This window comes from Nerophis ophidion, linkage group LG26 (assembly GCF_033978795.1).
Source record: "Nerophis ophidion isolate RoL-2023_Sa linkage group LG26, RoL_Noph_v1.0, whole genome shotgun sequence".
NCBI classification, from domain to species: Eukaryota; Metazoa; Chordata; class Actinopteri; order Syngnathiformes; family Syngnathidae; genus Nerophis; species Nerophis ophidion.
In genome coordinates this window covers 31,240,107-31,253,894 of record NC_084636.1, presented here as the reverse complement: position 1 = coordinate 31,253,894, position 13,788 = coordinate 31,240,107, and the positions used below count along the sequence as shown (strand labels likewise).

General features: G+C 43.8%; 1 protein-coding gene across 1 annotated transcript in view; it reads right to left on the bottom strand.

The window, feature by feature from the left end:
* The window catches only part of LOC133543305 (gamma-aminobutyric acid receptor subunit gamma-3-like), a 78,720-nt gene continuing 64,932 nt past the window's right edge, over positions 1 to 13,788 (bottom strand). The window contains exons 5-7 of the mRNA XM_061887791.1: positions 11,780 to 12,000; positions 4,148 to 4,230; positions 1 to 182 (exon numbers count right to left, since the gene is read on the bottom strand). Coding sequence (XP_061743775.1) covers positions 1 to 182; positions 4,148 to 4,230; positions 11,780 to 12,000 — 486 coding nt within the window. The remainder of the gene's footprint in view (positions 183 to 4,147; positions 4,231 to 11,779; positions 12,001 to 13,788) is intronic.

Below are 13,788 nucleotides of genomic sequence, written 5' to 3'. Positions count from 1 at the left end.
TTATATTATAAATGTATGTATATCATGTATGAGCATGAAAATACCTGCTGTGGTGGTTATGATGTCAGACGTGTTTCTGAGGCCCAGGAAGTCAAACTGATAAAGTCGCCAAGACTTTTGGTCGGCCGCTTCCACGGAGTTCCTTCTCCACTTGTACACCATCTCCTCTCTCGGGTATCCATCTGTATCGCACACATCATCAACTTGTAGTCACCCGTATCACACTTACACATGTATCACACTTACACCTGTATCATACCTACATATGTATCAGACTTACACCTGTATCACAGCTACACCTATTTAACACTTACACCTGTATCACATCTACACATGTATCACACCCACACATGTATCACGTCTACATCTGTATCACACCTTCACATGTACCACATCTAATCATACATCACATCTACACCTGTATCACACCTACACCTGTATCACACTTGCATCACACCTTCACATGTGTCGCACATACACCTGCATCACACCTACACATGTATAACACACACCTGTATCACACCTACACCTATAGCACACTTACACATGTATCACACCTACATATGTATCACACCTACATATTAGAGACGCGCGGATAGGCAATTATATCATCCGCAACCGCATCACCAAAGTCGTCATCCACCCGCCGCCCACCCGAACCAACATTTAATCAGAACCGTACCCGCCCGCCAACCACCCGCTGAAATACATCAGAGGTCGGCCACCTTTACCAGTCACAGAGCTATTTAAACCGGTTTCACAGAGTAATGAAGACAATTGGAGCCGCTAACTGTCTCGCGAATATCCAATTTGCGTTCATCCTGATGACAAGAATATGGGCGTGCTGTGTAGCCATTGCCTTTGACACCTTCAACATGTACAAACCGATTGTTAGTCCGACAACATGTTGTGTGCAGCTTCTGCAATCACACGTACAAGATTGAAAGGCATACTGGGTGACAGAGAGTACACTGATGGTTGTGATATAAACAACTTTAACACTTACTAATATGCGCCACGCTGTGAAGCCCCACCAAACAAGATTGACAAACACATTTCGGGAAAACATCCTCACAGTAACACAACATAAACGCAACACAAATACCCAGAATCCTTTGTATCCGTGACAATTCCTGAATATATTATACACCGCCGCGCCCCCAACCCTGCACACCTTACCGACGCACTGGGGGGTGGGGGGGTGGCGGGGTTTGCTGCTAGCGGGGTGTATAAAATAGTCCGGAATTGTCACTGATACAAAGGATTCTGGGTATCTGTTGTGTTGCGTTTATGTTGTGTTACTGTGAGGATGTTCTCCCGAAATGTGTTTGTCAATCTTGTTTGGTGTGGCTTCACAGCGTGGCGCATATTACTAAGAGTGTTAAAATTGTTTATATCACAACCATTAGTGTCACCCAGTATGCCTTCCAGTCGTGTGCGTGTTGCCGCAGAAGCCACAGACAACATGATGCTGGACTGACAAGCAGATCGTACTTGTTGTAGAAGATGACAAAGTCAATGGCTTCATAGCCCACCCTAATACTTATTATCTGGGTGACTGCCGGCAGTTATTCTACAGAATAATGGCGTCTCTTATTGTCTTCTTCGCTTTGTGACACGGGTCTTAAATGGCCCTTTGAATGGCAAAGGATATCGATCCCAGAACCATGTATATCAAATATTTCCGGATGGTTCAACCGCCACCCGCCTGAATCCAATTAAAATCTATTTTTTTGTCATATCACCCGCCCGACTTGCGGTTTATCCGCGGACTCCGCAGATGAGACCGCAAACCGCGCATCTCTACTACACATGTATCACACTTTCACATGTATCACACTTACACATGTATCACACTTTCACATGTATCACACCTACACATGTATCACACCTACACCTGTAACACCTACAAATGTATCACACTTACACATGTATCACACCTACACCTGTATCACACCTACAAATGTATCACACTTCCACATGTATCACATCTACACCTGTAACACATGTACAAATGTATCACACCTACACATGTATCACATCTTAACCTGTGTCACACCTATACATGTATCACACATACACATGTATCACATCTACACCTGTATCACACCTACACCTGTATCACACCTACACTTGTATCACATCTACACCTGCATCACACCTATACCTGTAACACATGTGCAAATGTTTCACACCTACACTTGAATCACACCTACACCTATAGCACACCTACACATGTATCACACTTACACATGTATCACACCTACACCTGTATCACACCTACACATGTATCACACCTACACCTGTATCACACCTACACATGTATCACACCTACACATGTATCACACCTACACCTGTATCACACCTACACATGTATCACACCTACACCTGTATCACACCTACACATGTATCACACCTACACATGTATCACACCTACACCTGTATCACACCTACACATGTATCACACCTACAAATGTATCACACTTCCACATGTATCACACCTACACCTGTAACACATGTACAAATGTATCACACTTCCACATGTATCTTAACCTGTGTCACACCTATACATGTATCACACAAGCACATGTATCACATCTACACCTGTATCACACCTACACATATATCTCACCTACACCTGTATCAGACCTACACCTATAGCACACTTACACATGTATCACACATACACATGTATCACACCTACACCTGTATCACACTTACACGTATATCTCACCTAAGCCTGTATCACAACTACACCTGCATCACACCTATTCCTATAGCACACTTACACATGTACCACACATACACATGTATCACACCTACACCTGTATCACACCTACACATGTATCACACCTACACATGTATCACACTTACAAATGTATCACACCTGTACACACCTACACATTTATCACACCTACAAATGTATCACACTTCCCCATGTATCACACCTACACCTGTAACACATGTACAAATGTATCACACCTACACATGTATCACATCTTAACCTGTGTCACACCTATACATGTATCACACATACACATGTATCACATCTACACCTGTATCACACCTACACATATATCTCACCTACACTTGTATCACACCTACACTTATAGCACACTTACACATGTATCACACCTACACATATATCTCACCTACACTTGTATCACACCTACACTTATAGCACACTTACACATGTATCACACCTACACATATATCTCACCTACACTTGTATCACACCTACACCTATAGCACACCTACACCTGTATCACACTTACACATATATCTCACCTAAGCCTGTATCACACCTACACCTGTATCACACTTACACCTGTATCACACCTACACCTATAGCACACTTACACATGTATCACACCTACACCTGTATCACACTTACACATATATCTCACCAAAGCCTGTATCACACCTACACCTGTATCACACTTATACCTGTATCACACCTACACCTATAGCACACTTACACATGTATCACACATACACATGTATCACACCTACACCTGTATCACACTTACACATATATCTCACCTAAGCCTGTATCACACCTACACCTGTATCACACCTACACCTGTATCACACTTACACCTGTGTCACACTTACACCTGTATCACATCTTCACCTGTATTAAACACAATGTCTGCTAACGACGACACTCTGCCAGGATGCAAGGATTGAATGAAGGAAGTACGGAAGGAAAGATGGAAGTAAGGAAAGAGAGAAGGAAGCAAGGAATAAGGAAGCAAGGTGGGAGGAAAGGAGAAAAGGATGAAACGAAGGAATAAAAAGGCAGACGGGAAGGAAGCAAGGTAGGAAGGAAGCAAGGAAAGAGAGATTTGGCAACAAGGAAAGAAGGTAGGAAGGAGGAAGAGAAGGAAGAAATGAAGGATTGAAGTAAGGAAGAAAGGGAAAAAGAAGGGATGCAAGGAAGGAAGAAAGGAATGAAACAAAGAAGGAAGGAAGGAATGAATATGAGGGTTTTTGTTGAAGCGTTGCCACGGTGACAACAAACTGGGGTCAGTTGGTATGCAGATGAAATGAGTTGGAGCAAAGTGATTGTTTCCATGACGACGGCCGAAAAAGCTCAAGTCCTGGTCCAGATCGGCCGACTTTCAGCACTCGTGTGCGTACTCACAGCTGGAGAAGATGAGCGGGCACGAGTGCTGGTCCATGGGGAAGTTGTGCAGCTGCAGCTGGCACTCGGCCTTGATGGTCAGTCTGCAAACACACCAGCAATAATCAAGCTCTTCTTCTTCCATCTTGTCAACAAACAACTTAGGAGAGGGGTGTCCAAAGTGTGGCCCCGGGGGCCATTTGTGGCCCGCAGATAACGTTTTTTTTGGCCAGCAGCACATTGTCCAAATAAAATCAGACACATAAAACAACAGTAAAAATGTAAGCATAATAAGCAAACATGGTAGTTTGATTTAATAATAATAATTGATACTAATAATTAATATAAAACAGTTTTGTCTGTAAATTTATGTTGGCCCTTTGTGGAAAAATTTGGACACCCCTGACTTAAGTACTTGTATAGCGCTTTTCTACCTTCAAGGTACTCAAAGCGCTTTTGACAATATTTCCACATTCAGCCATACACACACACACATTCACACACTGATGGAGGGAGCTGCCATGCAAGACCCTAACCACGAACCATCAGGAGCAAGGGTGAAGTGTCTTGCTCAAGGACACAACGGATCGTGACGAGGTTGGTAGAAGGTGGGGATTGAACAAGGAACCCTCAGGTTGCTAGCACGGCCACTCTCCCAACTTGGCCACATTCTACTAGTAAAAAATGATTTCCATCCATCCATTTTCTACCGCTTATTCCCTTTTCGGGGTCGCGGGGGGCGCTGGCGCCTATCTCAGCTACAATCGGGCGAAAGGCAGGGTACACCCTGGACAAGTCGCTACCTCATCGCAGGGCCTAAAAAATGATTTGCAAGTACAAAAATAATTTTCTGCATGTAAACACAATTATCTGCAAGTTAAATAGCGGGTAAAACACAATATATACATGTTCATTTAAAAAAACGATTTGCGAGTTTCAAAACAGTTTTCTGCAGGTAAAACAAAACAATTTATTCAACAAAAAAAGTTTTGCAAGTATTAAAAACACTTCTGCAAGTAAAAACACAATTACATGCAAGTAAAAAAAATCGATTCGCAAGTTTAAAAAAATATATTTATATAAAAAAACGATTTACAAGTTTAAAAAAAGTTTTTGCAAGTAAAAAAAAAAATCAATTTTAATAAAAGCATTAAAAAGTACAAAAAAAACAACTACTTTCTGCAAGTAAAAATGTATTCTACTATTCAAAACAATTCACAAGTATAAAAGCTCTTTGAGGCATTTGTGATTAAGGGCTCTATAAATAAATGACAGACGATTTGCATGTTTAAAAAAATCATTTAAAAAAACGATTTGCAAGTTTAAAAACTGTTTTCTGCAAGTAAAAAAATATTTCACAAGGTAAAAAAAAAGGCATTTGTGATTAACTGCTGTATAAACAAACTTTGAATTGATTTGATTGATAAAATCCATTTTCTGAAAATAACCTTTTAAAAAGTAAATAAAATATATATATAAAAAAAAACATTTGCGAGTGAAAAAAATATTCTACTAGTAAAAAACGATTTGCAAGTATATATGCAATTTTCTGCAAAAAAACAAACAAAAAAAAATTTGCAAATACAAAAAAAAGTTTAAAAAAACGATTTGCAAGTTTAAAAACTGTTTTCTTCATTAAGACTTCAAGACTTAATGAAGTCTTCCTTGCGAGTCAAAGTGAGGCTGCTTAAAGCAGCGCACAAGTGCCGCTTCTCTGAAGACCAGCGAGACAAAGTGAGGCCGATCAAAGCAGCGCACGAGTACCGCCTCTTTAAAAACCAGCGAGACAAAGTGAGGCCGATTAATGTAGTGCACGAGTGTCGCATTTTTAAAGAACAGCAAGACAAAGTGAGGCCGATTAAAGCAGTGCACGAGTGCTGCCTCTTGAAATATTTATTGGAGTTTTCCTTGCAAGGGAAAGTGAGGCCGATTAGAGCAGCGCACGAGTGCCGCCTCTTTAAAGATTTATTGGAGTTTTCCTTGCGAGGCAAAGTGAGGATGATCAAAGCAGCGCACGAGTGCCGCCTCTTTAAAAACCAGCGAGACAAAGTGAGGCCGATTAATGTAGTGCACGAGTGCCGCATTTTTAAAGAGCAGCAAGACAAAGTGAGGCCGATTAATGTAGCGCAGCGCATGAGTGCCATCTCTTTAAAAAACAGCGAGACAAAGTGAGGCTGATTACAGCAGCACACGAGTGTTGCCTCTATAAAAACCAGCGAGACAAAGTGAGGCCGATTAATGTAGTGCACGAGTGCCGCATTTTTAAAGAGCAGCAAGACAAAGTGAGGCCGATTAATGTAGCGCAGCGCATGAGTGCCATCTCTTTAAAAAACAGCGAGACAAAGTGAGGCTGATTACAGCAGCACACGAGTGTTGCCTCTATAAAAAACCAGCAGGACAAAGTGAGGCCGATTAATGTAAAGCACGAGTACCGCCTGTTTAAAGAGCAGCAAGAAAAAGTGAGGCCAAAGAAGCAGTGCATGAGTGCCGCCTCTTTAAAGTTTTGATTGAGTTTCCCTTGCGAGGGAAAGTGAGGTCGATTAAAGCAGCGCACGAGTGTCGCCTCTTTAAAAATTTATTGGAGTTTTCCTTGCGAGGCAAAATGAGGCTGAGCAAACCAACGCACGAGTGCCGCCGCTTTACAGACCACTGAGACAAAGTGAGGCTAATTAAGGCAGCGCACAAGTGCGGCCTCTTTAAAGACCAGCGAGACAAAGTAAGGCTGATTAAAGCAGCGCACGAGTGCCGCCTCTTTAAAGAGCAGCAAGACAAAGTGAGGCTGATTAAAACCGCGCACCAGTGCCGCCTCTTTTCAGACCAGCGGGACAATGTGAGGCAGATTAAAGCAGCGCACGAGTGCCGCCTCTTTAAAGACACTGAGACAAATTGAGTCCAATTAAAACAGCACACGAGTGCTGCCTCTTTAAAGAGCAACGAGATAAAGCGAGGCTGATTAAAGCAGCGCACGAGTGCCACCTCTTTAAAGAGCAGCGAGACAAAGTGAGGCTGATTAAAGCAGCGCACGAGTGCCGCCTCTTTAAAGACACTGAGACAAATTGAGTCCGATTAAAACAGCACACGAGTGCTGCCTCTTTAAAGACCAGCGAGACAAAGGGAGGCCGGTTAGAGTAGCGCACGAGTGCCGCCTCTTTAAAGAGCAGTGAGACAAAGTGAGGCTGATTAAAGCAGCGCATGAGTGCCGCCTCTTTAAAGACCAGCGAGACAAAGTGAGGCTGATTAAAGCAGCGCACGAGTGCCGCCTCTTTAAAGACACTGAGACAAATTGAGTCCGATTAAAACAGCACACGAGTGCTGCCTCTTTAAAGAGCAGCGAGACAAAGGGAGGCCGGTTAAAGCAGCGCACGAGTGCCGCCTCTTTAAAGACACTGAGACAAATTGAGTCCAATTAAAACAGCACACGAGTGCTGCCTCTTTAAAGAGCAACGAGATAAAGCGAGGCTGATTAAAGCAGCGCACGAGTGCCGCCTCTTTAAAGACACTGAGACAAATTGAGTCCGATTAAAACAGCACACGAGTGCTGCCTCTTTAAAGACCAGCGAGACAAAGGGAGGCCGGTTAGAGTAGCGCACGAGTGCCGCCTCTTTAAAGAGCAGTGAGACAAAGTGAGGCTGATTAAAGCAGCGCATGAGTGCCGCCTCTTTAAAGACCAGCGAGACAAAGTGAGGCTGATTAAAGCAGCGCACGAGTGCCGCCTCTTTAAAGACACTGAGACAAATTGAGTCCGATTAAAACAGCACACGAGTGCTGCCTCTTTAAAGAGCAGCGAGACAAAGGGAGGCCGGTTAAAGCAGCGCACGAGTGCCGCCTCTTTAAAGACACTGAGACAAATTGAGTCCAATTAAAACAGCACACGAGTGCTGCCTCTTTAAAGAGCAACGAGATAAAGCGAGGCTGATTAAAGCAGCGCACGAGTGCCGCCTCTTTAAAGACACTGAGACAAATTGAGTCCGATTAAAACCGCACACGAGTGCTGCCTCTTTAAAGAGCAGCGAGACAAAGGGAGGCCGGTTAGAGTAGCGCACGAGTGCCGCCTCTTTAAAGAGCAGTGAGACAAAGTGAGGCTGATTAAAGCAGCGCATGAGTGCCGCCTCTTTAAAGACCAGCGAGACAAAGTGAGGCTGATTAAAGTAGCGCACAATTGCCGCCACTTTAAAGACTAGAGAGACAAAGTGAGGCTGATTAAAGCAGCGCACGAGTGTCGCCTCTTTAAAGTTTTATTGGAGTTTCCCTTGCGAGGCAAAATGAGGCTGATCAAAGCAACGCACGAGTGCTGCCGCTTTACAGACCATTGAGACAAAGTGAGGCTAATTAAAGCAGCGCACAAGTGCGGCCTCTTTAAAGACAAAGTAAGGCCCATTAAAACAGCGCACGAGTGCCATCTCTTTAAAGACCAGCGAGACAAAGTGAGGCAGATTAAAGCAGCGCACGAGTGCCGCCTCTTTAAAGAGCAGCGAGACAAAGTGAGGCAGATTAAAGCAGCGCACGAGTGTCGCCTCTTTAAAGTTTTATTGGAGTTTCCCTTGCGAGGCAAAATGAGGCTGATCAAAGCAACGCACGAGTGCCGCCGCTTTACAGACCATTGAGACAAAGTGAGGCTAATTAAAGCAGACGAGTGCCGCCTCTTTAAAGATCAGTGATACAAACTGAGGCTGATTAAAGCAGCGCACGAGTGCCGCCTCTTTAAAGACCAGCGAGACAAAGTGAGGCCGATTAGAGTAGCGCACAAGTGCCGCCTCTTTAAAGAGCAGTGAGACAAAGTGAGGCTGATTAAAGCAGCGCACGAGTGTCGCCTCTTTAAAGTTTTATTGGAGTTTCCCTTGCGAGGCAAAATGAGGCTGATCAAAGCAACGCACGAGTGCCGCCGCTTTACAGACAATTGAGACAAAGTGAGGCTAATTAAAGCAGCGCACAAGTGCCGCCTCTTTAAAGACCAGCGAGACAAAGTGAGGCCGATTAAAGCAGCGCACGAGTGCCATCTCTTTAAAGACCAGCGAGACAAATTGAGGCCGATTTGAGTAGCGCACGAGTGCCGCATTTTTAAAGAGCAGTGAGAAAAAGTGAGGCTGATTAAAGCAGCGCACGAGTGCCGCCTCTTTAAAGACACTGAGACAAATTGAGTCCGATTAAAACAGCACACGAGTGCTGCCTCTTTAAAAAGCAGCAAGACAATGTGAGGCTGATTAAAGCAGTGCACGAGTGCCACCTCTTTGAAGAGCAGCGAGACAACGTGAGGCTAATTAAAGCAGCGCACGAGTGCCACCTCTTTAAACAGCAGCGAGACAATGTGAGTTTGATTAAAGCCGCGCACGAGTGCCGCCTCTTTAAAGACACTGAGACAAATTGAGTCCGATTAAAACAGCACACGAGTGCTGCCTCTTTGAAGAGCAGTGAGACAAAGTGAGGCTGATTAAAACAGCACACGAGTGCCACCTCTTTGAAGACACTGAGACAAATTGAGTCCGATTAAAACAGCACACGAGTGCTGCCTCTTTGAAGAGCAGTGAGACAATGTGAGGCTGATTAAAGCAGCGCACGAGTGCCACCTCTTTGAAGAGCAGTGAGACAAAGTGAGGCTGATTAAAGCAGGTCACACAGCAGAGGCAGTGCTATCACAGAATGTCATCTCTGTTTGCTGCGGAGTAATGAATCAAAGCAAATGACATTTCATTGTCTCCTACTCACGCCATGGGCGGATATTACTGCCCAAAGTTTGCACAAAGGCAAATATATAAAAATATATAAATATATAAATACGAAAATATCCTCGCAGCAGGAAGAATGTCGGCAGGCCAATGATGTGCTAGCTGATATTAAATGAGCGTATGTCAGGAAGACATTTTTCAGAGTCTTATTCAAATGTGGACTCACATCACTCATTGTTTTGCATCGCTCTTGTTGTTATTGTTGATAAATAACAACAACAACAACAACAAGCAGGTTGACGGCCACAGTGGAATAACATCAAGTTAAAATGCACCTCCAGTAGAACAAAGACACGCTCAGTGTGTACTTCTGCTTTGGTACAACATTCTGGAATATCCATCCATCCATTTTAAACTGCTTGTCCCTCTCAGGATAGCGGGATAACTAGTAGCTCCCTAATGACAGGGCCTTTAACACACTAGGGGCCATTTAGTGCTGACAATCAACCTATCAGGCGCATGTCTTTGGAGGTGGGAGGGGCCTATATCCCCATATGTGGGTTTTTGGAGGTAGGAGGGGCCTATATCCCCAGGTGTGTGTCTTTGGAAGTGGGAGGGGCCTATATTATCAGGTACCAGTCTTTGGAGGTGGGAGGGGCCTATATCCCCATGTCTGTGTCTTTGGTGGTGGGAGGGGCCTATATCCCAAGATGTGTTTCTTTGGAGGTGGGAGGAGCCTATATCCCAAGGTACGTGTCTTTGGAGGTGGGAGGGGCCTATATCCCAAGATGTGTTTCTTTGGTTGATTGGCAACACCTAAATTGGCCCTAGTGTGTGAATGTGAGTGTGAATGTTGTCCGTCTATCTGTGTTGGCCCTGCGATGAGGTGGCGACTTGTCCAGGGTGTACCCCGCCTTCCGCCCGATTGTAGCTGAGATAGGCGCCAGCGCCCCCCGCGACCCCAAAAGGGAATAAGCGGTAGAAAATGGATGGATGGATGGATATATAAACACACACATATGGGTAAATATGAGTATATATATAAACACACACATATTTACATATCTATGTGTATACATATATGTGTATATATATATACATATATGTGTATATATATACACACACACAAACACATATTTACGTATACATATATAGACACACACACATATATATTTATACATATATGTGTATATACACACACACACACACACACACACACAAACACACACACACACACACACACACACACACACACACACACACATGTATATACATACATACATACACTTGTAAAGAACATAATGTCTTGGCTGTCTTGAGTTTCCAATCATTTCTACAACTCTTATTTTTTTTGTTGATTGAGTGACTGGACATTCATGAAGTTTGGTTCTTTTATGAATTTATTATGGTTCTACTGTAAATGTGAGCAAATCTGCTGGGTCAAAAGTATACGTACAGCAATGTTAATATTTGCTTATATGTCCCTTGGCAAGTTTCACTGCAATAAGGCGCTTTTGGTAGCCATCCACAAACTTCTGGCAAGCTTTTGCTTGAATTTCTGACTACTCTTCTTGACAAAACTGGTGCAGTTCAGTTAAATGTGTTGGTTTTCTGACATGGATTTGTTTCTTCAGCATTGTCCACACGTTTAAGTCAGGACTTCCGGAAGGCCTTTCTAAAACCTTAATTCTACCCCGATTTAGCCATTCCTTTACCACTTTTGACGTGTGTTTGGGGTCATTGTCCTGTTGGAACACCCCGTATCTCTCTGCAGTCAGACACATTTTACAATTGTCTGCATGACTTTATTCACAGTAAATAAATGGATTATTGACGTTTACTAATCGATTTTTATAATTGTTTTTGCCGGAATGGACATGCATCTAAAAATGTATTATTTTGTGCCCACATGTTGTTATGTATATTAGTTCCATAGTGCCTTTGTTGACTCACACTGGACAAGAGGGCAAGGTCAGCGGACATGTTGTACCTCAAGGTGTAGAGGATCTTGCCGTCGTTCCATATCCTGAGCAGCTGGTTGGGCACGGTGATCCAGTGCGCGTCCGCATCCTTGGAGTTTCGAAAGATGGTGTCGGGCAGCCAGATCAGGCCCACCATGTTGCTGTTGAGCGTCAATATCTTCACGGTGCTGTTGTAGCGCAGGCGGCTGTCCGTCCACGTCTGCGCGAAGATGATGTCGATCTGGTACTCCTGCAAAGACCAAAAGGAAAAACTGCTGTGTGTCGATACTTCGCTGTAGGACGGTGTTGAAGGACGCTGATATGTTTAAGAGTTCTTCCTTTCTACATGGCCATGTTTAGAGTAGCTAGTACAAACCCCGTTTCCATATGAGTTGGGAAATTGTCTTAAATATAAACGGAATACAATGATTTGCAAATCATTTTCAACCCATATTCAGTTGAATATGCTACAAAGACAACAAATTTGATGTTCAAACTGATGAACATTTTTTGTGTGCAAATAATCATTAACTTTAGAATTTGATGCCAAGCAACACGTGACAAAGAAGTTGGGAAAGGTGGCAATAAATACTTATAAATTGAGTAACGCTCATCAAACACTTATATGGAACATCCCACAAGTGTGCAGGCTAATTGGGAACAGGTGGGTGCCATGATTGGGTATAAAAATGCTAAGTAATTCACAAACAAGGATGGGGCGAGGCTGACCACTCTGTAAGCAAATTGTCGAACAGCTTTAGAACAACATTTCTCAACGAGCTATTTAGGGATTTTACCATCTACGGTCCGTAAAATCATCAAAAGGTTCAGAGAATCTGGAGAAATCACTGCACGTGAGCGATGATATTACGGACCTTTGATCCCTCAGGTGGTACTGCATCAAAAACCGACATCAGTGTGTAAAGGATCAATCAATCAATCAATGTTTACTTATATAGCCCTAAATCACTAGTGTCTCAAAGGGCTGCACAAACCACTACGACATCCTCGGTAGGCTCACATAAGGGCAAGGAAAACTCACACCCAGTGGGACGTCGGTGACAATGATGACTATGAGAACCTTGGAGAGGAGGAAAGCAATGGATGTCGAGCGGGTCTAACATGATACTGTGAAAGTTCAATCCATAATGGATCCAACACAGTCGCGAGAGTCCAGTCCAAAGCGGATCCAACACAGCAGCGAGAGTCCCGTTCACAGCGGAGCCAGCAGGAAACCATCCCAAGCGGAGGCGGATCAGCAGTGCAGAGATGTCCCCAGCCGATACACAGGCGAGCAGTACATGGCCACCGGATCGGACCGGACCCCCTCCACAAGGGAGAGTGGGACATAGGAGAAAAAGACAAGAAACGGCAGATCAACTGGTCTAAAAAGGAGGTCTATTTAAAGGCTAGAGTATACAAATGAGTTTTAAGGTGAGACTTAAATGCTTCTACTGTGGTGGCATCTCGAACTGTTACCGGGAGGGCATTCCAGAGTACTGGATATCACCACAAGGGTTCAGGAACACTTCATAAAGCCACTGTCAGTAACTACAGTTGGTTGCTACATCTGTAAGTGCAAGTTAAAACTCTGCTATGAAAAGCAAAACCCATTTATCAACAACACCCAGAAACACCGCCGGCTTCGCTGGGCCCGAGATCATCTAAGATGGACTGATGCAAAGTGGAAAAGTGTTCTGTGGTCTGACGAGGCCACATTTTAATTATATTTGGAAACTGTGGACGTGGTGTCCTCTGGAACAAAGTGGAAAATAACCATCCGGATTGTTATAGGCGCAAAGTTCAAAAGCCAGCATTTGTGATGGTATGGGGGTGTATTAGTGCCCAAGGCATGGGTAACTTACACATCTGTGAAGGCAATATTAATGCTGAATGGTCCATACAGGTTTTGGAGCAACATATGTTGTCATCCACGCAACGTTATCATGGACGCCCCTGCTTATTTCAGCAAGACAATGCCAAGCCACTTGTTACAACAGCGTGGCTTTGTAGTAAAAGAGTGCGGGTACTTTCCTGG